The 27870-nt window shown below is 44.1% G+C and overlaps 1 protein-coding gene across 1 annotated transcript in view; it reads left to right on the top strand.

Moving 5' to 3' along the window:
• The window catches only part of cdh22 (cadherin 22), a 139318-nt gene that overhangs the window by 58515 nt on the left and 52933 nt on the right, over positions 1–27870 (top strand). The window contains exons 2-3 of the mRNA XM_030375616.1: positions 9098–10413; positions 19407–19701. Of these exons, the coding sequence (XP_030231476.1) occupies positions 10144–10413; positions 19407–19701 (565 nt within the window). The 5' untranslated portion in view covers positions 9098–10143. The remainder of the gene's footprint in view (positions 1–9097; positions 10414–19406; positions 19702–27870) is intronic.

Genomic DNA, 27870 nt, shown 5'->3' with positions numbered 1-27870 from the left:
TTTTACATCATAGGATGGCCAGGGCGATAGTTGCCATGGGCGCATCACTTCTCACCCAAATACTTAAATGGTCCTCTTTCAGCCACTCTGGACCTGCTGCTTCTGCTTTCACAAACATCATGCTGCGTAATTGCTTTTGCGATTGTTTGTCGTTGCCGATTATTTATTGTTTTGGCACATCCTCCTTTCCTGCTTTAGCGATTAGAAAGTCATGACAGAGAGAATTAGGCCCCTGAACATATAGTTCTCCATTCCCTGTGTTGTCGAACGCACTGAAAGGAAGTTCTGCATTAACAGTAATGCACAAAAAAAGAAAAACACAAATGACACAATTACACGTACCAAGCTCTTGACAAATCTCCTCAAAGTATCCGTACGTCACATACTGTGACTCACCTCTTAAGCGGCTCACACTGCAGACCTGCCCGTGGTGGAACAGAGCCGTTTGCAGGCAGATGTTTCCATTGGTCTGTGCCAAGTTAACCTCGGGCTAAAACACCGCAAACGTTGTGTTCCGCTGCAGCCGTTTAAAAATTCAGATAACCTGATGTGAATCTCTAGTAATGATTCATCTCACCCTCCTCCTTCTCCTCCTCCTCCCCCTCCTTCCTGCTGTGGAGCCAGCCAGGAAACCAGACGGTTGACTTCCTGCACAGCACTGGGCTTGTCTATCATTATGCCGGCTCCATCCCCCGCCAATGCCCGAACGAGTGTGTTTGGGTTGGCTGCAATCGTGGCAAAATCACAGTTGGCTCTGGGTTTTTACGAGCCGGGGCCCCTTAAGTGGGGCATGCCCGCAGCGTAGGGGCCACATCAGAGTAGTGTGCTGACAAGTAGCGGGGCCTCACCGCCGTCCTGGGCACCATGCTGCACCCTACTGACCGCTGTCAATCACCGCCGTCAGCGCCTCTCCTTAGCATACGAACGTGGTCTCACAGGCTCACTCACCCACAAGCACGGAAAGTCATGTGCGCACACACACTTTATTACAAATTGCTTAAAGTGAGAACACACACATACACACGCACATTGTGGTATTTCCCTCTAGATGCTAGCTCTCTTGTTAGTCGTCCGTATTCAACCTTTAGTCTCTCGATTCATCCTTCCATCTATCTCATCAATCATTCTCAGTGGTTTACCCTTACCCACCTCTCTATCCCTTTTCTATCTCCTTTGTATTGCCCACCCCTCCTGCCCTCTCTCTTCCACTCTTCTTTCCATCCCTCTCTTTGGCTAGAGCTGGGGATGTAGCGCACCAGCCACCCGTGAGATGAGTGATTTAGTAATTGTGTAGCTGGCAGACCAGGGGTGTGCGTGCTTCTGCTACGCTTGTAGACAAGGCATGGCGGGTCTATACGTTTGCCTAGCACAGAAGCAGAGCATGATGGCCGACTGACCGTGGTCTAGGTCTGGAGGTAGCATGCCTGATTGACAGAGAGAAGCATCTCAATGAAAGTGAAAGAGACAACACATCAGGAAAGGAATGATGCTCTCAGTTAGGGGTGCCGTGATTTGACAATGTAGTCGACGGCTTGAAAATGCAAGCCCTACTCTGTCTGTTTGTACTTAGATTGTATTTACAATCAAAATAACAATACAAAGATAGAAATGGAAGCACAGCAGCAATTGCAAGAGGGATGGGGATTTTGCTGCAAGGGGAAAACATCGGCTGAGAGTAAAGGGAAGAAAACAAGAGAGACGGGGGCGGAAAAAGCTGCAATTAGCGTAATTAGGAGAGCGGCTTTAGCAAGCCACTGACAATATGTCACCTCTCATTACCAAGCATACGCCAACAGGGCAAACTAATGCAAGGCAGCACCCATTTTCCGGATGATTCGCTGCGTCGATGCAGATTGTATTTATTTTTCTGTTTCCCGCTGCCACGTCTCCGCTGCATCGGCTTGACGTTGCCAACATACGACTCAGAGGTCTTGGATTCACAAAGGCAAGCGGGTTCAGCGAGTGACAGGCCCAGACAATTACAAGCTCAGTCCAGCTCGCTGCTGGGAGTGCTGGACGCCTGGCAAGAACTTGTTGGTGGAGAGCCTGGCTTCCTCGGGAAACTAGGAGGGGGATTCATTCAGTCAAATGGCACGGAGCATGCTGACTAATCGTCTGGAGGTTAGGAGTGGAGGATCAGACGACGAGAGCCGGGACGCCCGGAATCGATGTTTTGGACAATAGTGGATGATCAGTGGAAGCTCTTGAGATGGGGCTTTGTTTCAGATGTTAATTAAACAGGGTTGGTACACAAATCTGGGTTTATTGCATGTCTGTGTCTGACGGCTGCTTAAACAATGAGTCGATGTACAGAAAATGTTTACATCATTTAAAAAACGGATTCATCAAGTGTTTGGAAACTCAGCGGACCAAGCGAGGTAATATAAGAAAATCGCTTGCTTTGGGTCAGTTCTGACGGGGTTCATTTATGACATTTTGTAGACTCATTGATTGATTGTATAATCAATTAACCAATCAACAATGAACTATCATAGTGAGTTTTCAACCCTTTGTATTGAATAAGTTATTCACACACACACATTTAGTTGAATCCCGCTTTCAGCCACGCTGTTGGCCATCAGTGATTTGCCCTGAAGGGTAGCACTAGCCAGAGAGAGCCCCCCTCATTGGATTCGGTCAGCGTGAGGGATCATAAATCAGCAAGCCTCTCTACATGACAATGAGCTGCGACTAAAGATTGTTGGCAATGTTAAGCATGTTTGTATCGTTGTCAGAATGGTCAGTTACGATTCGGATGGACAGGCGGAGAGGAATACTTATTGCTCTGGCCTGCGATGTAGGTCAAAACAAAAATACTTTTGGTGACATGCCGAACCAAGGCGGCCCTTGGTCTGGTTTTAAATGATGTGACAGACGTCCATTATCGCATTCACTGTTGTATGGTAAGCGTTGAACATTAGGAATGCAAACCCGCAGTTTGTGCAGATGCCTGAGAGGGAATTATTCGTCTGTTTTTCCACACTAAACCTTCACTTGACTTGCTGTATTCCTCCCTCAATACAATTTATTTTCCTCAGAGTAAATCTACTGTACTCCGCAGTAGTGTCTTTTTTCAGTCAGTCTAGCGGGCAGGTCCATTAAAACTCCACTGCTCTACCATGAAGAAAAAACTAAAGACACACACACAAACACTAACCCACATACATTTTGTCTATGCTTTGTTTTGCTTCAGGTTCTGCTCATCCCTCCTTTTTCTGGCCTTTCTGTGACACGGTAACCGTGTAGCCGAGCAACTGTGACAAATTGGGATTGAAGATGACAAAATAGGCCGTTTAATAAGCATGGCAGAAGGGATTGGACTGTGGTGTCGGGTTCACTCCACTAAGCAGACCGCCTGAACTCCTTCTTGGCCCTGCTTTGATGGCAGCTTCCATCCATCCATCCGATAGGGAGATCATATCCAGTGCGTGTGCGTGTGTGTGTGTTTGTGTGCAATAAATGTGTTGTTTGTGTTTGGCTAAGCAAACATTGGATATGTGTGTGTGTGTGTGTGTGTGTGTGTGTGTGTGTGTGTGTGTGTGTGTGTGTGTGTGTGTGTGTGTGTGTGTGTGTGTGTGTGTGTGTGTGCAATTAATGTGTTCATGTCCCAGCATACATTGCTCGTGTATGTGTGTGCGTTTGTCTTACAGTGTCTCAGACACATAAATATACCCGCTGTGAGATAGATGCTGTCGCCGCCTGTTAACCTCCTGCTATACAAATATATATGGTTAACTTGCAGTCATTATCCCTTGTGCTTGGACTGCTGTCCCAGATACACAACATTATTAGAGGCAGAGAGAGATAGGGGAGAAAGGGAGAAAGCTATAGAAGACAAAGGGTCCTGGGATTCCAGCTCAGCAGTTGCACTGTAGGTAAAGTAATTTATGTATTCCCCTTCGTTTGTATATGCATGTCTTTGTGTTTGTACATTTGCCCGTGTACCGTCCTTGCCACTAAGAAATAAAGAGCTTGAGATACAGCATTTAAATAGCGCTTTGTCTTTCATTTTGATGTACGCAGCGAGGCTAACTGAAAATATATTGGTGTTGAGAGACCATGGGAGATGGTGACGCAGAAGAGAGGAGGTGGTACGATGAAGGAGTTGAAAAGAGATACCGATTGATATATACATATGGAAAAAGGAGGACAGTACAAGCAGGGAAAGGGCACTGACGAAGTCATGCAAGGATTGTCAAGTAGACAGGGTGTGCAGAGGGATTGGAGGGGAACGGGAAAAGTACAAATATAAAAAAAAGTGACAGTGAGCGAGAAAGAAGAAATAGGGGAGTGTGATAGAGTGGCCAAAAGGACACACGCTGCAACCACTGATGGGAAAGGTGCAAGGGCTGATGGAAAAGGTGTAAAGGCAGCATGATGGAGGCAAAGAAAGACATTTGACAAAAGAAGAACAAAAGGGAAGAACGCATTTACAGACATGGGGAGAAAAGGAGGGAGAGGACAGTGGGGGGTAAACAATGCAGCTGCAGCATTGAGAGAGGAGGAAAAAGGTAGAGGGGAAGTGAAAGAGAGAGAGAATGGGAATGATGGGGGCCAGAGATGGCTGATGAACATAATGTGTGTCTACATCTATCCATCAAGTCCTATTTAAGGACTTGATACTGCCTTTTTGAAGAGACAAAGGCATAAGCAACAGTGATAGAAAAGATTTTCACAATATTATTTTGTGGAAGAATAGTAATTGCAGAAAATGTGTCAACTTAGCTTACAATTCAATACTTTTGTATGGTCACAAACGAAAATGTGTATGGACTGAGTGCATTGTCTCAGTGCATTCACTACTTATGAAAACGCAAACTTATAATTTGAAGAGATAAATAAACAACGACTATTATTAAAAATATATTATTTCCTGCAGATTTTTGTTCATTTTTGTTCCTTGTTTATTGATTGCTGCCGCACTGGTTACAATCAAGCTTTTGGACTTATCACACACCAGACATTCTGTCTTTTGTTATGCATGGCCTATTATTTATGATGCTGCACTCTACCTTGTTGCACTGTGTTCCTTTCACCCACACAAACAAACATTCATCTGAAAACAATGATCTGGGCTTCTTTTTATGGCTGCATTTACAATGCCGCGCCTCTATCGGAAGGAACCAATACAAAACTCTGTAATGTTAACAAATTCATCAAAGTTTACATTTTAGAATTAAAACGACTTCTGCACCTTCATAAGCATACGTGCTTTGGTTTTGCGTACACACATATAAACACCCAAGTTATGACTCATTTTGTTCTGCTCTGCCAGTCATGAGTGGGTGGAAGAGAGACAGGGAGGAGAATGGGCCCGCCCAGGGGGTTGGGGGCAGGGGGGGGGGGGGGGGGGGGGGGGGAGTGTCAGGCAGGCCCCTGGCCTCGGCCCCTTGCACCCTTCAGTGTTGTAGTGATCAGTCTTGCTTGGCTGTTGTCTGCCCACAGCTGGCTGTCAGAGAGCCTTCTCCGGGCCCGGCCCGGCCCCGCCGAGGAGACACTGCAGCCATGTTACAGAATCAATCCAAGCCTCTAATAGGGCACGGAACACTGCACTCGCCCGTAGCTCTCCGTGCTTGGAGAGGAGGAGCAGGGAGGGAGGCGGAGAGAGGGGGAGGGAGGGTGGGAGGGAGGGAGGGAGGGAGGGAGGGAGTACACAGAGGAAATAAGAACAACATATTTGGGAGAATGATAGAATAAAGGGGATGCGTGGAGTAGAGACGGAGAGAGGGAGGGAGGGAGACAGGGAGTGAGGAGAGAGAGATAAGTAGTTGGATACAGGGAGCCCAATTGGCATAACGAGACAGTCGGCCGAGTTTGCATCATCGGATGGCATGTTATGCTGGCAAGTGCTGCGAAGGGAAGGTCATTAATTGACATGCTATAAATTTTGCCTCGGCGAGCGTTGCCTTCTGACTCCAACGCCGTTGCAGTCAACTCAGGGCTGAAAGCGAAACTAGACTTCCCCTCGCTCTCGAGCTCAACCCCCCCCCCCTCCCCCCCCATCCACCGCCCCTATCCGTCTCTCCAACTCATTAGAGTCCCCTACTTTTAGACCTAATTATGAGTAAATGTCTGCACACTTAATGAAATTCTCGTACGGAACAGACAGAGCTGAGGAGGAGGAGCAGATTCACAGCACAGATTTTGTTTTCTAAATGCCAAGCAGTTGGTGTGTACAGCAAATGGTTCAGTTTGCCAAGCAACTTTGGAGCTGTTCATGAATCCTGTTCGAGAAAAAACAAAAAACGAAAAATGTTTGATACAAATTGATATTAATTAAGCGTATGCAAACAGCTGGTACACTTGTAAAGGGGTCTACAGTGAGAACGCAAAGGAAAGTTATGATAGGCAAAAATAATTCATTTCTTCCTCCCAGTGTTGTTTGCCTTTGAGGCTGAGCGGAATAAACAACATTTGTTTTTATCTTTGAAGTCGTCTCTCTATAGCATGCACACATTTAATTGGAAACAACCAGAAAAAAAACCAACATCAATTAAAATGCAATTTTGAATCACCGTCAAATTGATTCAAAACACAACAATTTAAAACGGTCTTTGCAATTTGTATCTTTAAATCTTTATGCACTTTTTTATTACAGATCTGTTTGTAATGTAACAATAACATTTTATAACCAATTTCTATTTAAAATGGAAACAAATGACAAAATCAAATAGTGTGTCCTTTCCAATCCCATCATTGCACTATATTCCCCGCTTCCAACACAGAGATGTCGACCGGTGACATGTGAGTGAACTGAGGGGAAATAGCCTGCGAGTCCTCCGCCTCCTCTCCCCATTTTTTTTTCTACTTTGTGAAATGTCATCCGTGTCATAACCCCTCACAATCACAGGCATTCACTCTCTCATCCATCGATGATTCGCTTCTCTGAGCCAAGTCGCTTCATGCCCCACTCCTCTGGTCCTCCCCTCTTGGCTAATGGCTGTTAAAAACAACACAAAACCACCAGATGCCACAGTGTGTACGCTCCTCGGAAAACAAGGAGTCAATGAGGGATGGAGGGAGGACGGGAGGGAGGCAGTCGGGGAGGGAGGAATGGAGGAAGGGATGGATGGGAGGGAGGAGGAGAGACGGAGGGAGGGAGGGAGGGGTGGAGGGAGGGATGGAGAGGGAGGAGGAGAGATGTAGGGAGGGAGGGAGGGGTGGAGGAAGGGTTGGATGGGAGGGAGGAGGAGAGACGGAGGGAGGGAGGGGTGGATGGAGGTAGGGATGGAGAGGGAGGAGGAGAGAGGTAGGGAGGGAGGGAGGGAGGGGTGGATGGAGGTAGGGATGGGAGAGAGAAGGAGAGATGGAGGTAGGGGGTGGAGGTGGGGATGGGCAAGAGGAGGAGAGATGTAGTGAGGGAGAGAAGGGTGGATGGAGGTAGGGATGGGAGGGAGAAGGAGGAATGGAGGTAGGGATGGAGGTAGGGATGTGGAGGATTATAGGTGGGGGTTTTGGGAGGGATGCAGTAGGGCAGAGAGGAACGAAGTGTGGTAGGAAGCAATACAAGGACAGAGAATGGAAGGGGGCAAATAACTTTCAGGCAAACATTTGGTCTCCTCCCTTTCACTATCTTTGATTTATTTATGACTTGGTAGGGTCTCATTGTATCTGTAGTGCTATCCTGTTCATTTGCATGCATGTTGACTCTGTCGCTCCATGGCTGTTTGCGTGCATTCCTTCGGATTTGACACAAAGTTGTTATAAAATAACTCTTACAACAGGTTGCCTCTCCGCCAATGTCCATGCGTGTCCGTACCAAAAGGGTTCAGCTATAGCTCCAGACCACAGACCACAGTCATCGGCTTGTCCACTTAGTCTGAGGAGAAACTATTTCTGGACACTTCAATCTCCCACAGGCAAAGGGGCATGAGGAGGGGGGGATGGGCTAGCGGGGGTTATAAGTCCCCCCCCAGCCAGGCAGAACACGCCGAACTATGTCTGGCCCACAAGCTTTCCCTCAGAAAACTTTACAGTGCTCCATCTCCCTCATAGGGTTTTGGCAGGGGGATATGTTATTGTTATGCTATCTGAAGGCTTGCTACAGAGACTTATTGCAGTCATTGGTATTGTCAGGTAGCAACATAAAGCCTTCTCTTGGTGCCTTGCTAGCCCGCCGTTCTATCATTATTTCCCAGATTTATGTTTTTGTACTGTTGCCTGCTGTTCCCTGTCTTCCCCCCTTTTTTCTGTCTGGGCTTTATTGAAATACCCTTCTCCACTGTTGTGCTCTCTCCCTGCTCTTGCTGCCCGCTCACTTTCTATCTGCTATCTGCTGTGTGCACTTCATGGTGTGCCCATCGTCTCTCCTCTGCCGCACTAGCCAGTGTTTGTTCGAACTATTAGAGGGGAGTGGGTGGTGGGGCGTGTTGTTACCTCGTTGGTTGGAATTAATTGATTCATGTTTTTATACAATTAGTGCTCCCTCATGCAATTAATCAGCCGGCCAGAGTTAGGGCCGGTCTGCCGACACATCACAAGGTAGACACCCGCTCCTTAGGACCTGGTGATGATGATGACCATGGATTTCTCTCTCTCTCTCTCTCTCTCTCTCTCTCTCTCTGTCTCTCTGTCTCTCTCTCTCTCTCTCTCTCTCTCTCTCTCTCTCTCTCTCTCTCTCTCTCTCTCTCTCTCTCTTTTTTTTTTTCTCTCTTTTTTCTCTCTCTCTCTTTCTTTTTTCTCTCTCTCTCTCTCTGTCATTCTCTTCACTATGACCATCTTTAGGTTTAGTTTTTCCCCCCCACTCAATCCCCTCCACGTTGATAATAAAGATACCAAAAAACATACAAGATTGTCTGTATGTCAAATACTTAAAATAAAGAAGGCTGCCAATTAGCACATTAAAAAGTGTTGGTGTAGCAGAGGATTAAAAAGATACACATATTATTAGCATCGTGTTAGCATTACTAGAGGACTTCAACGAGCCCAATCCAATCCAACCAACAGACATGATCAACAGCAGCCAAATTAGACACTTTTTCAAAAAGACTTGACAAACATAACCAACACGCCTTCAGAATTTGAAGTGTGTTTTTCCCCATTAGGACATGTTAATTGGACAATGTCATTTATTATACGTTTTTCTTCTTTCTTCCAGAATTCCTCGTCCTTGACGGTCCAATGTCTTAACACATCCAGCCGGTCTTCAAACAGGATCCCTCCGCCCGCATGCCGTGCTCCAGTGAAGGGACGCCATAGATCGCCTCGGAGATCAATCCACAACACTCACGGTGATCAATCAAATTCTGTGTGGCCAAGGAGAAAATCAGCTTTCCTTTAATTACCTCAAGTATCCTCCACCAGGAGAGGTTGCTTTGCCGTCACACCGAACAGAGCGGCCTCCTCCACAGAGAAGCTTGGCTTTAACACGCCATAACATTTTCTACCCACCCAACCGACGCTACCAATCACGGATCGGAGATCACTGTTGTTGAGCAACTGAATACAAGATGTGGAGAGCAGACATGTCGAACACTGCAGCAGTTTTTTGTCATTATCACAACAGTTGAATTCTAGTGCGGTTCCCATTACTACATTTCTTGTATAAACTGTAAACAGTGTAATTGGATTCTTCTTCCTTCTTTACTTTTTTCCGGCTGTTTGTTTGATTTATTCTTGTTGTTTTTCCTGTGTTTTTTTTTTTTATCCATGTCAGGAAGCAAAAGGAAAAACCAAGTGAACTCGAAGTGACTTTCCTGTGCTTTCGTTTTGTTTTTTAAGTTTCCTTACTATGAGGCTTATTATGGCGGCGGGAGGCACTGTGAGCAGATCAGCATGACTCCAGAGACAGCTTTGGAGACGCTACCTCTGGAACCGTGCAGAATCCACAGGGCTCAGGCGGCTCTGTGACTCTGCCCCACCGTCCCAACCCTTCGGACACCCCCACTTAAGACTTTGGAATGCTCCGGAACCTCGCGGATTAAGCTCATCCCTCCCCCCTCCCCCCCCTACCCCCCATTGTTACAGAAACCAACTTTTGATTTAAGATCTCACCACCCAAGAGGAGCTACGCCGTTCTGTTTAATAACAGCGTTATTACTGTGTTTTTTTTCCCACCTCATCCCAGCGTCACATGTAGAGCTAAGAAGAACCTGGCAACGCATTTGCTCCGTTTTTTCCCCCTTTTGTAATTTCCCGCCTAAAATGGCGCCATGCTGGAAAGTGAGCACCTGGTTGGCGTTATGGGCACTGAGTCTTCTGGGGTGCTGTAACTTTGGGTGTTGTAAGAAAACTGCAAGGACTAGTAGATCGGGGGGAGGAGGAGGAGGAGGTGGAGTCGAAGGCGTTGGAGGGGATGGCGGTAGCGAGGAGGACCAGCTCATGTCCCATGAGCGGGTGAAGAGAGGATGGGTGTGGAACCAGTTCTTCGTGGTGGAGGAGTACACGGGCACAGAGCCACTCTATGTGGGGAAGGTACGATGCATTTTCGTTTCTTCTTCTTTTTCGTCTTTCGGTGGAATTCATTACAATGACAAACAAACCAAGGCTGGTGATGCAGGCGGATAATCAGTCATCTTAATTGGTTATGAAATGATAACTGGTAATCTCAAAGTATGGTTACAGCTGTGTCGGCACGCATTTGCCTATTTTAATTCAGGGATGTGCGTTTTAAAACGACCAAACAAATATAAACCAAAGATGGATGAAGTGTTTGAAAAAAAAGATGTGAATTGAATGTTTGCTCACGGCCTTCTGCTTAGAGGTTTGTTAATATTGATTCCTTGGATCCACAGACATGCTTCTCCTTTTTAAATAAGATGTAGTGTCAGCACGTAATGAAAGTTGGAAACTTTAAAGGGTGAAGCCTCTACAAAGAACAACGATTTGATTCATTTCCCTTTGCAGCTGTGACTGTGGTGTTTGCTTTTAAAAGCCTACTTTCATTCATTTAACCTGAAAGATGAGTGGAATGTTGGGGAAGAACACCATACAAATATTGTGCAGTATGATGGATTGAATCAAACTTGACTGTTTGGCCTCCTGAGCAAAATCATACTTTCACAAAGCTTCTGCCACAAGAGCTTAACGAAAACGGAGAGAGTGGGCATTTCATGACATATTTTGAATGCGATTGTCCATAATGAAGAGACTTCTAATCCGATCGTGCTGCAATCCCACGGACCGCCTACATGTTTACAGTTGGAGGTACTTTTGACCTCTCTTGGCTCTGCACACTCACATCTAATCCATCAGCCGGTCTCCAAATGAACCTCAGTGGGTTGATGGAAGTGGACAGCATGTATGATTCAATTGGCTAAGTCGCGTTGTGACGGGGGGTGGAGGGTATCGGACTGAGACGGTTGGACTGTATCCATGACGACAGCAGGGGGGGGGGGGTGATCAAGCATGAGTCACGCATCATTCATGCACATCATTTCCTATTATTTTCATTAGGAGATACGGCCAACTAAACTACAAACTGTTGAGCACACATGGGTCCCAGCATGGTAGAACATATTTTCGCTACAGCGTAAGTGAGCGTCAAATTAAGACAAAAAACCATGGCTGAATTTTCCCATGGCATGTTTTCCTTTTCTTATTTTCCGAGGGGGGGGGGGGGGGGGGGGGGGGGGATGGGACACATCTTAGAGGGCACTCCTAGGTTAAGAAGGGTTGTCATGACACCCCCCCTCCATTCCATTTGCTTATGGGTCAGGTCTACGTCTGCTGCTGGACCTCAGGCGGCCCCCGTGTCCCACACAGATGCAGAGTTTCAGAGGAAGGGGAAGGGGAGGTCAATGAGAAATGAAAACAGTGGAAAATAAATGGATTTGATAGGACGAGGATGAACGTAGAGTAGGGTGAATGGGAGGGATTACGGGGGAGAGCGGCTAGTGAAACACAGATGGGTTGTCAGAGCTGGGGTGTTAATAGGGGATTCATTACAGGAGAGGGTGAATGGGAAACACTAGAATGGCAATAGGGGGGTTCTGTTTTTCTGAATGTGTTTGTGCGTCTTAGTGTGTATGTTTGTGTGTGTTTGTGTTTGGAAAAGGGTAGGGAATATCGCTTTCAAAACTATTGGTAGCCCATATTATCATCTGAGCTTCTTGGAATTGTATTTAAATGTGCTAAAGCATGTGTCTCAGTACGCGTGTTTGTGCGTTTATGTGTGCATATGCGTGTTTTTGTGTGTATGCATGTACGTCCATGTATGTGTGTGAACGCTCGTGCGTATTTGTTTGTGTGTGTCTGTACGTGTGCATGTGTGAGCGTGTGCATGTGCGCGTGTTTGCCCTGCCACCGCTGGCCTGCTGATATTAAGACTTTAATTAGAGCAATAGAGGATTAAATACAGCCGTTGAGCCTCCCTACCGGCTTCGGTCGTTTACAACAAGCTACTTTCAGATTAATATTTTGCCTCAACTCAGCAAACTTGCCAAGCCTGTCAGCCACACACGGGCCGCCATTACTCTGCTAATGAAATATGATTTAGCCCTAACATGGTCACTCACAGAGCAATGAGCTAGCTGTTTGGTTCACTACATTTACCCTAATGAATCCTTATGGGCTTCGTAGGACAGCTCAAATAATGTTGGAATATTTCCGCCCTGTACTTATATGGAAGGCTGTAAATGATTGCATATGGACTAGGGAAAATAGATTACATAAAAATGAATGTACTCGCCTAAGTGGCAGTTACGTTTTTCTACTCATAGCAATATTGCAGGCTGAAACATGGTCACACTGTTATAAAATGTTTTATAACTTTATTCTAGAGGTTATTTTCCAATATGTGTAAGGTGGTACATTTTCATGATTTTTCACTCGCCTAACTAGACCTGTGAAAGTCCAGTGTTTTATTTCTTTCCAGCCTTACCCAGAATAACTATATTCGTTCTCAGTGGCAGGTAGGGCTGAAGTTGGGGGCCAGAGCAAAAACAACAATTTTATACCTCTGCTCACCAAATGTATAGAGGGCTTCTTGGACCGCATTCTTTCTGAGATGCAAACAGGTTTATCCACATGTCATTGAACTCCGGTAAATTGTGGAGATAGACAGCATGGCCCCCAGCCTTTTTATTTCTTCAAATGACAAGACAACCGTGAATCACCCAATATTATCTATTATGGAGGCAGTGAAATGATTGATTTACTTTTGGGTGAATTTATGTATTTTATTTTTTCATCTTGTAATTGATGATGCTCCCTTGAGCTAACGCTATGGATATGCATTTTTTGCTGAAAAATAATATGTACATTGTGATTCCTTTTATCAAGGCATTTAAAAGTGATGGCCATCTTAACATTATAAAACTCACTTTACTGCTGTGAAAAATTAAAGAAAAGCGTGATTAAGCCATGGAAACCGTCTCTCCATGCCTCACTAAATCCTCCGTTACCTACCCAGACCGGTATCATCCTATAAATACACTTTGTAATTCACCTGCCATGTTCACATGCTGCGCCACACTCTATCCCGTCAGCAGATGTTTATTGATTCTCTTCACACATTGAGTTGGGTTGCCACATGTGTAATACAGCACACATGTCAATCACAATCACCAAAGTTAACTGAGGGGCTCACGATAATCAGCGCCTGAATTTTGACAGTGAATTTTGAGGATACTTGATTGTGATAACGTATTCACAGAAAATAGGGTGCAGGGCTGTAGCCCTTAATCTTGCCCAAAAAAATCGGTATCTGTTTCTATGCATGTAATTCCCGTCGTAGCCAATACAAACCAGTTCTCCCTTGTTATTCTTATCTCGTATGTGGACAACACGGCCAAGTTTTTGTATTTTCCTTTTATTATTTGAGTACTAGGAATAGAAGAACGGCTAAGAATGTTCTGTAAATGCAGAACACACATAAATGTTGTGATATAACAAATTATTACACAACAGAGGACCTGTTAGGCATTATACATGGACAATAGGAACATCTTAACAATATCAAAGTGTTGAAGCCTGTGTTTTTCCTTTAAGACCAAGGGGTGGTAATCTGCTATTTATACAGTTTTGGTCTTTTTTTCTTGCATGGCAGAACTCCAGACAAAAGGCTCCTGTTGTGTTGCTACTTTGTACTCTCTGAATGTGCTTTGTTTTGGTTGTGTGTGTGTGTGTGTGTGTGTGTGTGTGTGTGTGTGTGTGTGTGTGTGTGTGTGTGTGTGTGTGTGTGTGTGTGTGTGTGTGTGTGTGTGTGTGTGTGTGTGTGTGTGTGTGTGTGTGAGTGAGAGAGCTTGTGGGTATGCATCTGTGTGTACACGTGTGTGGAGAATCTCCGGAGATTGACAGAGTCTGCATTGTGTCGTAGGTTTGTGCACCTCTGTGTTTTTTCTTTTTTTCCTGTCGCTGTATTATTCCACCTTTCAGACCTGAATGAATGTGTTCTAGGACAGATGGATGTCCTCATTCTATGTTGAAAATCATTGAGGAAACAGCTGCGTTGATTATTTTCAAGGCGTACCCATGCTTCTGTTTATTGCACTCACATCCCGACTGTCACAACAGGGTTTTGATGGCAGGAAACCCAGCCTCTATGGCTTACGATAATGCCGTATCTTTATGTGTCTCAATGATGAAACTTAATGCTAAATATGATACTTCTGGGTTGATTATAGCTGCTCTGAGATGCAGCATGTAAAGGCTTTACTGTGAATAATATATTGACTGCAGTATATCATGAAGATTCACAGGGAGGTTGCACATGTTGTTGCAGCAACCAGACATTATATTCTAAATAGCGTAATGAGTGTGTGTGTGTGTGTTTGTGTGTGTGTGTGCGGGCAAGCATGAGTCATCCTCATGGCACTTTGAAAGTGAATGCCTTCGTGTACACGCCTGCACACGTCAGCAGGTCTGCATGCTCCCGCATGAGTGTGCAACAGTGTCACATCACACCCCCCAGAAACAGCCACCCAGTCATGCTTCCTCCTTCTATAGGCGATGTAGATGTAGGTCTATTAGGTGTGACGTCACGCTGCAGTCTGCGAATGGGCACAGAGCGGTTTCGGGAGGGGAGAGAGGATGCGACGAGGCTGTCCGACATGGTGTTTCAGCCAACCGCATTTCCTCTTGGGGAGATGAAAGGCAATCCAGGTTGCGGTGGCGGGTTATTTTAGTCATGTTCTTAACTCACACACTCAATGCCTTCTCTTCATCCTCCTTTTGCATTTGCATTGTTGTTCCCTTCTTCTTCTTTCCCCATGCACCCATTTCTTTCATTTTTCTACTTTTCTGACTTTACTTTCTGTACTAAATGTATTTTTTTTGTGTCCCCATATCTAGTCCTATACGTTTCCTTTTTTTCTCGAGCCTCTCAGTTGGCTCCCACTGCCCTGCTGGCACTCTCTCGTTTCACTTCTCGACCATTTGACATCTGTCTCTTCTGCTTCCATTTCCATGGCTGCCCATCTCGGTGTGAAGTCTCACTACTGCTCGGCACCACGCTCCCCCTGCCGCATCTCCGTCCCTGAAACCTCTCTCTCTCTCTCTCTCTCTCTCCCTCTCTCCCTCTCTCTCTTTCTCTCTTTCTCTCTTTCTCTCTCTCTCTCTCTCTCTCTCTCTCTCTGATAGAGCCACCTTGTTAACACTTTAACACATCAGAGGGGGGATACGGGCCGCTTCCACCGCCTTAAGGAGGATCAATCCCCCCTCCTCCTGTTTGAGACCTAGGCAGAGGTTAGAAATATACACAGAACTAGGGAGAAAAGGATGTCTCTCTTTATCAGTCATCATCATGTAAGGAAAATAGGGTTTCTCACATTTGCTGGGAGCTGATGAAACACAATGGTGCTTACAGTGAGGTAGGCTGGAAATGTGAGTGGACCTCATCAACTATGTGCATGTGTCTTTGTAGCCTGGTTTAGGGGTCACCCAATGAGTAGTGGGTGAGACGGAAATACATGTAATGCTTAAGCTAAACGTGGTAGTTGAGGCTACCTATGAGCTCTAACACTAAAAACGCTTAGCATATAACAAGACGCCAAGTAGTGTCCTGCATGCTTCACTAAAAAAAAAATCAGCTCGAAAAAAAAGCATCTATGAAGCACCCTGTGGTTTTTTCAGCACATTCTTATTGGTCTCCATTTCTGCTCACTACCCCATGTGGTGAACAGCAACAACAACAACACCTACACTCTGAGACGTAAAATAAATGTTTGCACAATTTCCATCATTTTGGTATTTCGTTTACTGTGTCCCTGTATGTACGTGTCGTTGTCTATATAATTGGCACCGTCAACATTGTGCAGATGCTTCATTCTGTTCCAGTGCAAACCATTGACACGTTTTAAAGGTCAACCACTGAAGGGGCCTCGTGTCACCCCTTGCATACTTCAATGCTTGTGTAGTTGTTATATAATGCATGGCAACAGAGCTCACAGAGAATGGAATGAAGTGTTGAAGATCTCTCTGTGTTGCAAACTGTACCAGTGGGTACATCTGGTACGATTCTGTTATATTTAAAGACATATGACCTTGCCAGGAACCAGCAAGCTGGATCAAAGATATGGAAGAGATGTTGAAGAGACCCAATAGAAATTGCCAACAGCTCTTGTCAGTACCACACAATTAATAGGTTTCCACCACTTGTTGTATTAGATCTTGTAACACTATATATCTATATTCATGTATATATATACAGATATATATATATATATATATATATATATGATGAATAAAGCATTGAAACGCATTGAATGCCCTTATAGAATATGCTGAACTACATGCCACACTGTCACCACTGAGTCTAATTTAGCCTTTTCTACGATTCCCCTCTTCCACAAGGGAGCTATAGTTACCTCCCTAGTAGGTAGAAAAGGTTAGTATCCGTCCAATGAGGGGCTACACATTTAAAGCACTGAACCCAACCAAATGTAAGTCCATTTATAATTGACCTTACAAAAATGGGATCAGAGGGAGCAAGCGGACTCCAGGTGAGAGTGAAACAGCCATCATTTTCATCAAGCAGAGAAACAGCCTCACATTCTTCCCAGACACACTCTCACTCACAAACTCCAAACCAGTTGGCCATTTTCCCCACAAGAGAGAAACAGAGCGTCAATCAAAACCCATCACACCCTGTTGGCAGATCTTTATGAGGTCTATTATTTTATTTGTTAACTTAAGATATCCAGATTACTAGTGAGCATTAATGCATCGACCTTTCATATATAAGGGGGCATACCCTTTCACCAAATTTTCACGTTTGTCAGCAATATTAAAGTCAGCATGTTTATTTTGAAAGAAAAAAAGACCCAGAAAAGGTTTGGACTGCTTAACGTCTTGTTTTCTAGGTCACGACATTCTGCACAAACGTGTGTGTGTGTGCGTGTGTGCGTGTGTGCGTGCGTGCGTGCATGCGTGTGCGAGTGTTATTGAATGTACGCGTGCTTTGCGTCAATCCACGTATTTGTGCTTAGGTAAACCTATGTGCCTGCATCTTTAGATGTGTTTGAATGTATGTCTGTGTGTGTGTACATGTGCTTGTGTATGTCTGTGTGTGTAACCTTCGAACCAGAAACACTGGGATGTGTAAGGCTTCAACGAGGGTATATCAGGGGTGGAGTGGAATACCACAAAGGGCATAGAAGGGCAGGTTGAGCATATGGACATGCATAGTACTCAACCAAATAGAACCAACGCCAGAGGCCGTGTCTTACACAAATGTTTCAGCTCCTGATGCAACCGAGAGGTAGCAGTAGACAGCCTCAGAGCTGCTACATGTCTGCTGGAATATTCCTGTGCACTTTTATTGGAGAATTTCTCTCTCGCCTGTCTCTCTCTTTATTACCCTCCACTCCCCCCTATCCCTCTCCTCTCTCTCTCTCTCTCTCTCTCTCTCTCTCTCTCTCTCTCTCTCTCTCTCTCTCTCTCTCTCTCTCTCTCTCTCTCTCTCCCCCCCTGTCTATTTGGGGCATTGGAACGTATTTTATTATCACTGAAATATTAATACCGCCAAAGTGTATATTCTTCTGTCCGTCTATTTGTCTTGGGGAGGATTTAAAATGAAGGGAGAATGGCTTTGAAAGTATACCCTACTGGAGAATAAATGGGTGGGGGTTACATTGGTTGTATCTGGCAATAAAAGGCCAAGTCATAGCGTTATTCTGCATCTTTCCTTTCTCTACGACAAATACTTAATGAAAGCCCCCCCTCGAAGATGATAGAACCCTGTATTTAATTAAGGCCTCATTAAATATTAACCAACCAGGCCGGCCAGATTCTCCCCTTCCCTCTCCCCTGGCCTGCTCAGTAGATTGAACCACCGTTATGGTGCACGGACAGCTGAATGATAATGCCCCGTATAAGGTGTGTTTGAGAGAGACATAAAGAGAGAGATAGGGTGGGGAGACACTGCATGTACTTTCCGAAGAGCCAAAGGGGGAGGCCGGTGCACGGGACGGCCAGTGAGATAGCTTCTCATCACATTAGCGGAGAACGGACGCCTCTGATTTATAAGGGCTCTTTAAGTTCACTTCTCATCCCCGCCAGATCCAACACTCTCGGAGATGACTTTGATCATCTCATTTAGGCGTCATTTCCTGCAAAGGACAAGCAGGTAGCGATGCCTTGTAAATCACCATGGGAACTGGAGGCGGGATGAGACGATGACAGGGTGGACTGGGAGAGCTGAACACTGGATGTTGCCGGGGGAGAAGTGTAGTGGAGGAAATGGCAGAATTATTGCTCCATTCACTTTGTACCTCTCTATCTAGTGAAGTTTAGATTTAGATCGGGGGTAGGTCGGGGTTTACAGATTTTCGCTCAAGGATCCCTACAGGAGGGCGGTGGACTTTGGATTTTGTTCGCTGAATCTTTTGACTGGGAATCCAAGACCCAAAGTCACTGTAGACTACCCACCCTATCTCTATATACCTCTATATCTGTCGGTCACAAAACAAACATTACTTTGTGTTGGTGTGTTTGGGTAAATATTGAAATGAAAAGAGTGCAAATCGAGAATCTTTTTGTTAGTCTCAGGCGGAAAGGCATGTAGTTCCCCCAACAGCCTTTAGGCAGTTTGCAGGAAATGGATCCACCGATATTCACATGAATGGGAAGAAATGGGACATAATTATCGTGATACAAAATGCAAATGACATAAATATCGTGATACAAAAAATACTGTCCATAGCAACGGTGCTGTTCAAATGAAATAACAGACTGCTCAATGCTTAAATTGACCTATCAGAATTGAGTATTTAACAAAACAGTATAATAACTTTCAGTAAAAAATTCTGAAAGACTTCATAGAAATTAGCTTTGCCATAAAAAAGTGTGAGGCGTCAATTCAATGGATAAATAGATTCTTTCTGCTGCTGGTTGCAAAACGGAAATCTACACCCACAAAATGTGTCCCCCAATGGCTAATATCCATTTTGATTGACATTCTATGATGCAGAGGGATGAGTGAAGGCATGTAAGCATTCCACTCACGTATGGTGTGTGTCTGGTTCCAGATCCACACGGACTCGGACGAAGGCGAGGGAACCATCAAGTACACCATCTCCGGCGAGGGGGCGGGCACCATCTTCATCATCGACGAGCTCACGGGAGACATCCACGCCACGGAGCGCCTGGACCGGGAGGAGAAGGCCTTCTACACCCTGAGGGCCCAGGCGCTGGACCGGCTGTCCAGCGACCCGCTGGAGCCCGAGTCTGAGTTTGTCATCAAGGTGCAGGACATCAACGACAGCGAGCCCAAGTTCCTGGAAGGGCCTTATATAGGCAGCGTGGCGGAGCTGTCGCCCATAGGTACGTGAGAACGTGGGAAGGGTTTCAGGAGGCAATTCCATGAAAAGGGATCGTCGTCTGAACTGTTGGATGAAGGTGTAGATGTTATTCTTTTCTCAGATCTAGTTTCCGACTTTCTTTTGAAACGATTTGTCTTTCTGGTTATTTCAAAAATATAAATGAAGCCCCATTTTCCCATTAAAAAGAATATGTAGAAATATGATTAATATTGATATCAATATTGCCATGGTTTACGTCACTTTTTCTTTGACCTGTATATTTATAAAACATTTTCATCAGCACATTCAATAAAAAAGAATATATAAATCGTTATCGTTGATAACCAAGGGGTAAAGACACAAAACAAGGCAATATGCTAAAATCCCTCCCAAGTGTCACAAAAAAAAGAAAATACAGGAAGGGAAGAGAAGAGAGCCTAGAGAGAAGGTAGACAGAGATGAAAAGGGCTGATAAGAGAGGGGGAATTCAGGATGAAAGGGAAAGAATAAGGAGCGGCGCGGTCTTGAGCCACCGCTGAATGAAGTGGAGAGACAGAGAGGAAGCGGAGGAGTAGGAGCTAGTGGGGAGAAAAGGGGGTTGGGTCTTTTGCTCTCTACTGATGAGTATTGTGGTCTCGTCGTCCCTACCAATCATCTTTTAGGGGCAAATATGAAAGAGAGGATTAATGAGCAAAGCTGCGGCGCTCGCAAATGAAAATCAGTTAAAAACGAGGAAAGAGAAAGCACTCTTGGTCTGCCGCTGGAGGTGTGTTAGCATGGTGGGAATCTCACAGGCTGGCGTCAGTTTGGATTTCAAGGTTGTGCCTCAGCCAAAGCAGCCACATCATTCTACGTTCACAACGGAGAAATGAAACACACACACGGAACACAACACCACAACAGACTTTTATTCAGGTTGTTTTAGACCATTTAGTTTTTTTAGATAACCGCACAAGGTAATTGCAAGGTATATCAATTACAAGGTAATTGATTTCCTTGTGCCTTTGTGTTGGAATGGAATGACACCTGTGTTATTTATAGTTTTAAATTCCTGAGTTGCTTATAAATGTTCTGATTAATTACTCCGTTTCAATTATAGAAGCCGGCAAAAACCTCCAGCCCTATAACAATTGCATAGTTATTGATTCATATCACTTTAAGCACACATCATTTTAACGTTTAATGCATTTGCCTATTTCTGAACTTGTCAGTGAATTGGAAAAGATACTTTTCTAAGCAGGTGCCAAAATAATTCTGAGCATGGCATTATGTCTTTGAAACACCTTTGCACAGGAGTTATGTTCCCAAAACCCCAGTTTGGCTGTCAAGCCCTTCACCACAATGCCATACTGAAATCCTTCATTTGGATGTTTGCATTTGTTTGTATCGGGCATGTGTGTGTGTGTGTGTGTGTGTGTGTGTGTGTGTGTGTGTGTGTGTGTGTGTGTGTGTGTGTGTGTGTGTGTGTGTGTGTGTGTGTGTGTGTGTGTGTGTGTTGTTGTGAGAGAGAGTATATTGGTGAGACAGAGGGATGTGAGAGTGTGTGTGTGGGTGCATGGGAGCACTGTTGTGTGAGTGACACCAGGGAGGGTGATGAATTGAGCACCTCTTTGCTGCTCACGTCTTGTTCAAATTAATTCCTGCTTCCTCAGCATAATCCAACACTGGTTTGCAAGAGTTGACAAAGAAAAAGGAAAGAAGGCAAAAAAGGGAGAAAGACATAAGATAAAGGGTAAAACATTTAGAGAGAAGGGTGAGGGAAAGAAAATAGCCAAAATAGAACAGTTCTTTGAAGAAAGTAATCTAAAATGAGTGTTGGCTAATCACAGCCCTTTTAGCCAATGAGTTGTACCCTTACTTAGTGTCCCTTACTTGGATATGAGTGCTTTACAAACCCGTAGACAGTGCATCACAACTGCTTAGTGATGTTGGCCAAAATTAAATTAAACACACAGTTCCCACTCAGTTTAATTGTTTATCAACAAGACGCACGTGTCGCTTCTTCCCTGCAGCATTATAATTGTTATTTTTTATTAAAGAGCTCAATAAAATAGAGTGTAATAAGACACTTGAATATCTCAGGGTCATGGGCCACATAAGCAATGCCCATAAACCTATTTTGTATTCCCCCGTCCATCCACAAACCTCCCTGGGCTAGGGCAATAAATACAGCCCCTTGTTCTTGCTAACTGGCTTTGAAAGGTGTTTGAAGTTGTTTGGAACTATTCTGTTTGACTTTTTTTCGTTCAACATACTCCCTATCGACTATTTGGGGTGCAGTCATGCTGTGCCTTAAATGTGACGCTGTTCTCAAAGTGCCAGTTAATCCAAAAACATTTTTTTGGTGTTTTAAAAGTGTTAGTATCGGCCTTAAAGGGTTTCTCAGGTTTAGATCCGTGGTTTACTGTTGACATTGTCTATGTTGAGACGTAAATCAGCCATGAGCCTGGCTGGTTCAGCAGACAAATTTGCGAGTCGTACACGATTTTGAAAAGACGGCGACAAGACGAGGTCTTGTAATGTGACATGCTTACGATCTGCGATTTTTTCCGTCTGCGGCATTCGAAAACAGCACGACGAAAGTTTGGCATGCCAGAAATTTGGGGGAATCGCATGACGTATCCATTGTTGACATGGAGGGAATCCGCGAACAGCTGGAGCTCACGGCCAGTGTTTACCAACTCGTAAAGAACTATCTAGTTAAGTAAAGACTAGTAGTGATGTGCGGTTGGCGGTCATACCAGCGGACACCATGGATAATCCACAGGTTGGGTAGAGGATTGCGTGAAAAAAAGTATTTGGAGGAATTGCGGGCGGGTCGAGGTTGAATTAAATAAATATATAATAAGTAGGTTAACATATTGACTAGACAAACGTCAAAATGACAAATTTGACATTATATTTTTCTATAATCTCCCTGCTTATGATATCTCCGCCCAGCGCTCGTCCGCTGGTTTGGCATTCCACTGTGAGATCATCCCTGCTGCGTATGCCCTCACACATTGTTGAAATCATATGCTGGATGCTTTAATCTTTCTATGTGGCTTTTAGTTAATGATCGGGCTATAATAAGACCACGTTGGCTATGTTTGCTGACAACAGGGGACATTTCATAGTGGTTGGAAATTTTAGCGAGCCGACAGGCTTTTGTCGGGACAAGGAATACGCAACTCAAAATCGGAATGACATTACAGCTCATCCGCGCATCTCTACTAACTAGACTTCACTGCACTACGCAGAGGACCGCCATCATAATGCCTAGTATAGGAACTCGGAATCCATTGTTATTTACACTTTGATTCTGCCTGTATCGTGAACGATATAAAGAAAACTTGCCTTTGTACTTTTGGCTTGAGCCATATTTTTGCTTGTGAGTGAAAATTATTAGCCAGCTGATCAACTGCAACTATCACAGCTGATCACGCGCCTGTAATATAAACAGAGAGTCACGATACCCTGACAACAACTGTTTATGAAAATCATTTCAGTGTGGAAAGTGGATGCAAAACATTCCGAAATAGATATGAAAACAATAGTGTGGACGAGATCGTTTTCATTGCGTATATGCGTTTTTATATTTACCCGGGTTAGTGTGGACAGGGCCTAAAGATCCTAGAGCATCGCACCCTCGAATCTTGTAATGTGGCCAATTTTCCGACAAGACAAGGCCCGATTTCCTGGCTCTTTGATCGCATAGTGTGACATGTTAAATCGTGGAGGAATATCTGAGAATCGTGTAGTCTGAAACAGCCAAAACTAGCAGTTGGCAAGCCGTCAGCATCCATTCTATTTCAAACTTGTATTTAGCAGCCTAGCTATATCTTTGTTTGGTCCAACACCGCTAGGCACATACGAACTGACCTGGCCGGGTCATCTTCTCCAATAAGGCTCACAAAGAACAAATCCAAGTTGTTATTCTGTGTGTACAGGAACATTCTCAAGGTGTTAGAGACTGAGGCGAGGAGTTCTAAGTGAAGATGCTTTGCTCTGTTTGAGGCAGTTTGATAATTCTAAATGCTCAGTACAGAGCAACCTTCCAATGAACTATCGACCATGGCCTTCCGTTTGCACTTAATTGTGTTGATCAAAAGTAGGAGACAGCTATGTGGGCTGCGTCACACTCATTTGGAATAGACTTTTCCTGCTCTTTTGCTTTATGCCTACCCACGACTATTTCCTCCTCACATGAATATTAGTTGAATATGTATGAACTCTCCCCATGGTGCACAATATGACATCAGGTTGGTTCCATAGGCTGTTAAATGAATGACTAATGAATTAATGTTTTCATTTGATTATCATGTGTCTTGTACACATATGTCACCCACTACCCCATGCAATTGTGAAAGAACATGTAAGATATGAAAGTATTTAATGTAGCATATTATTCTATTACAGTAAAGAAGGCTTTTAAGAACAAATGTGCGCAAATGGATTGCATGTATTTTGGATAGATTGTTTTTTACATTTCTATGTCTTTAATCCAAGCTACATGAATACAAGCTGCCCAATTCCAAACATAAGAGGAATATGGATTTTGCCCTATCCTAACTGCATAATATCGCAACAGTTATTAATTCAGAAGACATAATAACGAGACTCCAGGCAGAAAGACGAGCACCAGAGTTAACTGGATCCATATTTAGACCAATGCGGCATACCACGTCGACACTGTCATTGTTGAAATAGTTAAGAAATGTCTTTGCGGGGAGGTTATTATGACACGTCAATAGTGTTCATTCCTAAGATTAAACTCCCCAAACACTCGTTTTGACACTTAGCAGTATCACTTAGAGCAAAAAAGCATGAACGCATTTAATCATTTTGCTAGCCAGCAGCGGTTTCTGCTGCGTCGGTACTGCTTGAGGTGGTGGTGGTGGTGCTACCATGTGGCATTCTGTTCCAGAGATCAAATCAATGTCACACAGTTGTTCTCCATGATTACGCGGACACTGATGGACACATAATGCAGGGAGACAAGCATGTGATGCAAGGCCCCAGACTTGCCTTTTTTCATCATCGTCATCATTGTAACCAAGCAGGATTAGCTTGCGTTAGCCGTTAGCAACGGCCGACCGTGCTCACTCCGCTGAGCCGCTGTGGAGGGAAAAAACTGTTATGCGGTCAATCATTATAACAGGGTAAGCAATCAGCTATGCCCGCCGTGGGGTGGTTATATCCATACCTTCCAGGTATGGATATAACTTCCAGCCTTGTTTGTTTCTCCGTCTGTGCTCAACACCCACGACCGAAGAGGAAAAATAACATTTGTTTGCATATCATTCGATGTTGCTTCTGTCGCTTTGTCGGGTCAGCCTTGTCAGTAAGCTCTTCCTTGAAAGGAAGAAAAAAAGCAGCTAGCTTTCACAGTAGGCGACTCCGTAACTGTGAGTTTGGGGGGGAAAAAAAACATTTTACTTGACTAAAAAGGACAACAGCGCTGCAGTATTGAATCATGTCTTCTATGTGCAGGGGATTGGCTGTCCCTCCGAGACTTTGAGCACGGCTTCATTCGTGGTAAGAACGTCACAGTGCTGAGCAAGAAACAAAAGCAACAAATGTGTTCCAGGGATGCAGGAAACACTAAAACATTTATATCGAATACACTGTTCAAATCTCAGTGAGTACTCGTTTTGTATGTGCTTTTCTTTCGGCCGCCAAAGATACCGCCATTCACACACGTCGTATAAACCAGCAACGGAGCTGGTCTGGTCACACAGTTTTTGTCCTACTTTTCATACAGCTAGCAGGATACACTTCTAAACTGTGCATTTAATGCTATTCCCATTGTAGACATTTTGAAACGTAGTTGTCATCAAATCCTTTCGCGGACCACCTCATGTACAAAGGGTAACAAATGTATAAATACACATTCAGTGGCTGAGCAAAGAGTGCCAGCTTCCCCTTTCAACACAATTATTAATGGAGAAAGGTCATGGACAAAGGGAAAGAAACAGTCGGCAATGCTGCTTCACTCAGCATGTTTATTTAGCACACAAAACATTGCAAATAAACACTCAAAACATGAATAAAAATGTATATTTGAAGAATAAAAACCCAGGTACCACCTGCAGGAACCTCCCGTTCCACCAGTGGTATGCATACTACGGGTTGAAAACACTAGGTCATTGATGGGCAGAGTACTTGTTATTTACTTATTTTACTATTGCACTACCTATAGAGCTATAGATAGCTCCAAATGTTCAAACCTTCATAGACGGGTGTAATGGCTAATGTATGAGTGTTTAACATGCAATTGCTCATATGTGTTCATTTATATATATGTTTTATCATGTTTCCCCTTAGAACCACATTTTTCCTCCAGTATGTTTCTAAATCGAAGCTTGCCTCTGTGATTCTCTGAATGGAGTCACTCCCCTATAGCGTTCATCAGCTCTATTCAGCACATCTGCAGTGGCCCTAGCCCTCGATTTCATTGGTCTGTTATTTTCTTGGAGTGTGCTCAGGTTGAACCTTTTGGGACTTGGACATTAGCCTATTTACCAACAGAATAGGCAGACACTCCAACACTCTAACTAGCAACGTAACTTACACAATGCACTGTTGAATGATGTCAGACTCTCGCTGTCCGTATCCATTAGTGTACAGGTGCTGTTTGTGCTGGTTGTATCCATACATATCAATATTGAGGTTTGTGTATTGCGTATATTGTTTTTCTGGGCATACATAACCAAATATCAAAACTGAATTTGATCCTCGTAAACAAATATTTGAATATTCTCACCCACCCCTAGTTGATTATCCTGTCTCATGGTTAGGTTCAGGTAATTTCTGTGGTTTGCCTATTCAAGGCTGGTGGGTCGACCATTCTGGGTAGTAGGCTGATAGCAAGCCAGAGGTCTAATGCTGCTAGCTTTGATTGATTGAGTGATGGACATGCATGTCATGATAAATATGCTAGATTATCTTCTACCTAAAGGACTCATCCTCTTTAAACCCTTCAACCGCATTATTCAGCCAACCAGCAATGGCATACACTCTTTGTTTTTTAACATGAACCATCCTATTCATTTTCTATGTTTTTCAACACCAGCGTAAATCATTCCCTATATTCATTATTAAATGCTAATGTTGCCTCTTATCGATATTAGAAGCTTTAGGGTCCGTCCATTTAGAAGCAAGAGGCCTTTCTCTTCAACCTTGCAAACATATTCAGCCTTGGCCTTACAAATAAAACGACCCACTGGGCTGGGCTTTAAGTGAATAGTGTATCCGTTGAGGCCATTTGGATGAAGGCAGGATAACGGGTGGACCTAGCCGAGGTGGGGCAGCTTGGCAGCTCGTACCGGGGAGGGATAAGTGCTCCCAGCCAGGCTAAGGAACAAAGTAAAGGCTACGCAGAAGTATGTCATTTTTTATTCTCTGCATTGGCCACACACACAAAATACTGATTTAACATTTTTGATAATGCAAGCAAAGAAAACAACTTCTCATAGGCCATGTTTACAGTGGATATTATATCTAGATGCTGCAAACTTTTATGAATTTGAATTGTATCTATTGATAGTCTTCTGATTACAAATAAAGCACAATGTTTTCACAACCCCCTGATTAGACGTAGAGGGAGTTTACTGGAGATACCAGCTTGATATGTGCATGTAGGGCTACATACATACCAATTTATATACACGACATGTTTCACGATCTCCAAGTATGGGCAGAGATGTAGCAAACATGGTTTATGTCAATGTGGTATTAACGGCGACACTGTGGTTGGCAATGTAGTTCTGTTCCAAGTATACTGCCAGACTGGAAAGAATACTGCAGAAATTCAGATATTTTGGCACACCTTCTTTGTCTCAATCCCCTTTGCCCCTCAACAGATGCACAGATAACACTGACTGATAAACCACCAAGGCAATAAAACATACAACAACAACAAAGACCATTGTAGAATGATAACAAAGTTTAATCCCTTTATAATCCCTCACCATTATCCATCAACTATACTCTGAGGCAATCTGGGAGCAGGCAAGACAAACAGTAATGTATAAACCAAATGGCATGGGGCCCACTAAGTACTTGAAATGTGACGGTAGTTTTAAGACAATCTGATACCTGAAGGTCTGTTGAATTTAAAAACAGAGGAGCAAAGCACCAGGGACGCAGAAGAGTCAAGATAAATTTAGCAGCAGTTATAAACTGACCACTTTTATCTCTTAAACAAATA

Source organism: Gadus morhua, chromosome 13 (assembly GCF_902167405.1).
Source record: "Gadus morhua chromosome 13, gadMor3.0, whole genome shotgun sequence".
Lineage (NCBI taxonomy): Eukaryota > Metazoa > Chordata > Actinopteri > Gadiformes > Gadidae > Gadus > Gadus morhua.
Note: the sequence above shows the minus strand (reverse complement) of the source record. Positions and strands in the feature narration are given on the sequence as shown.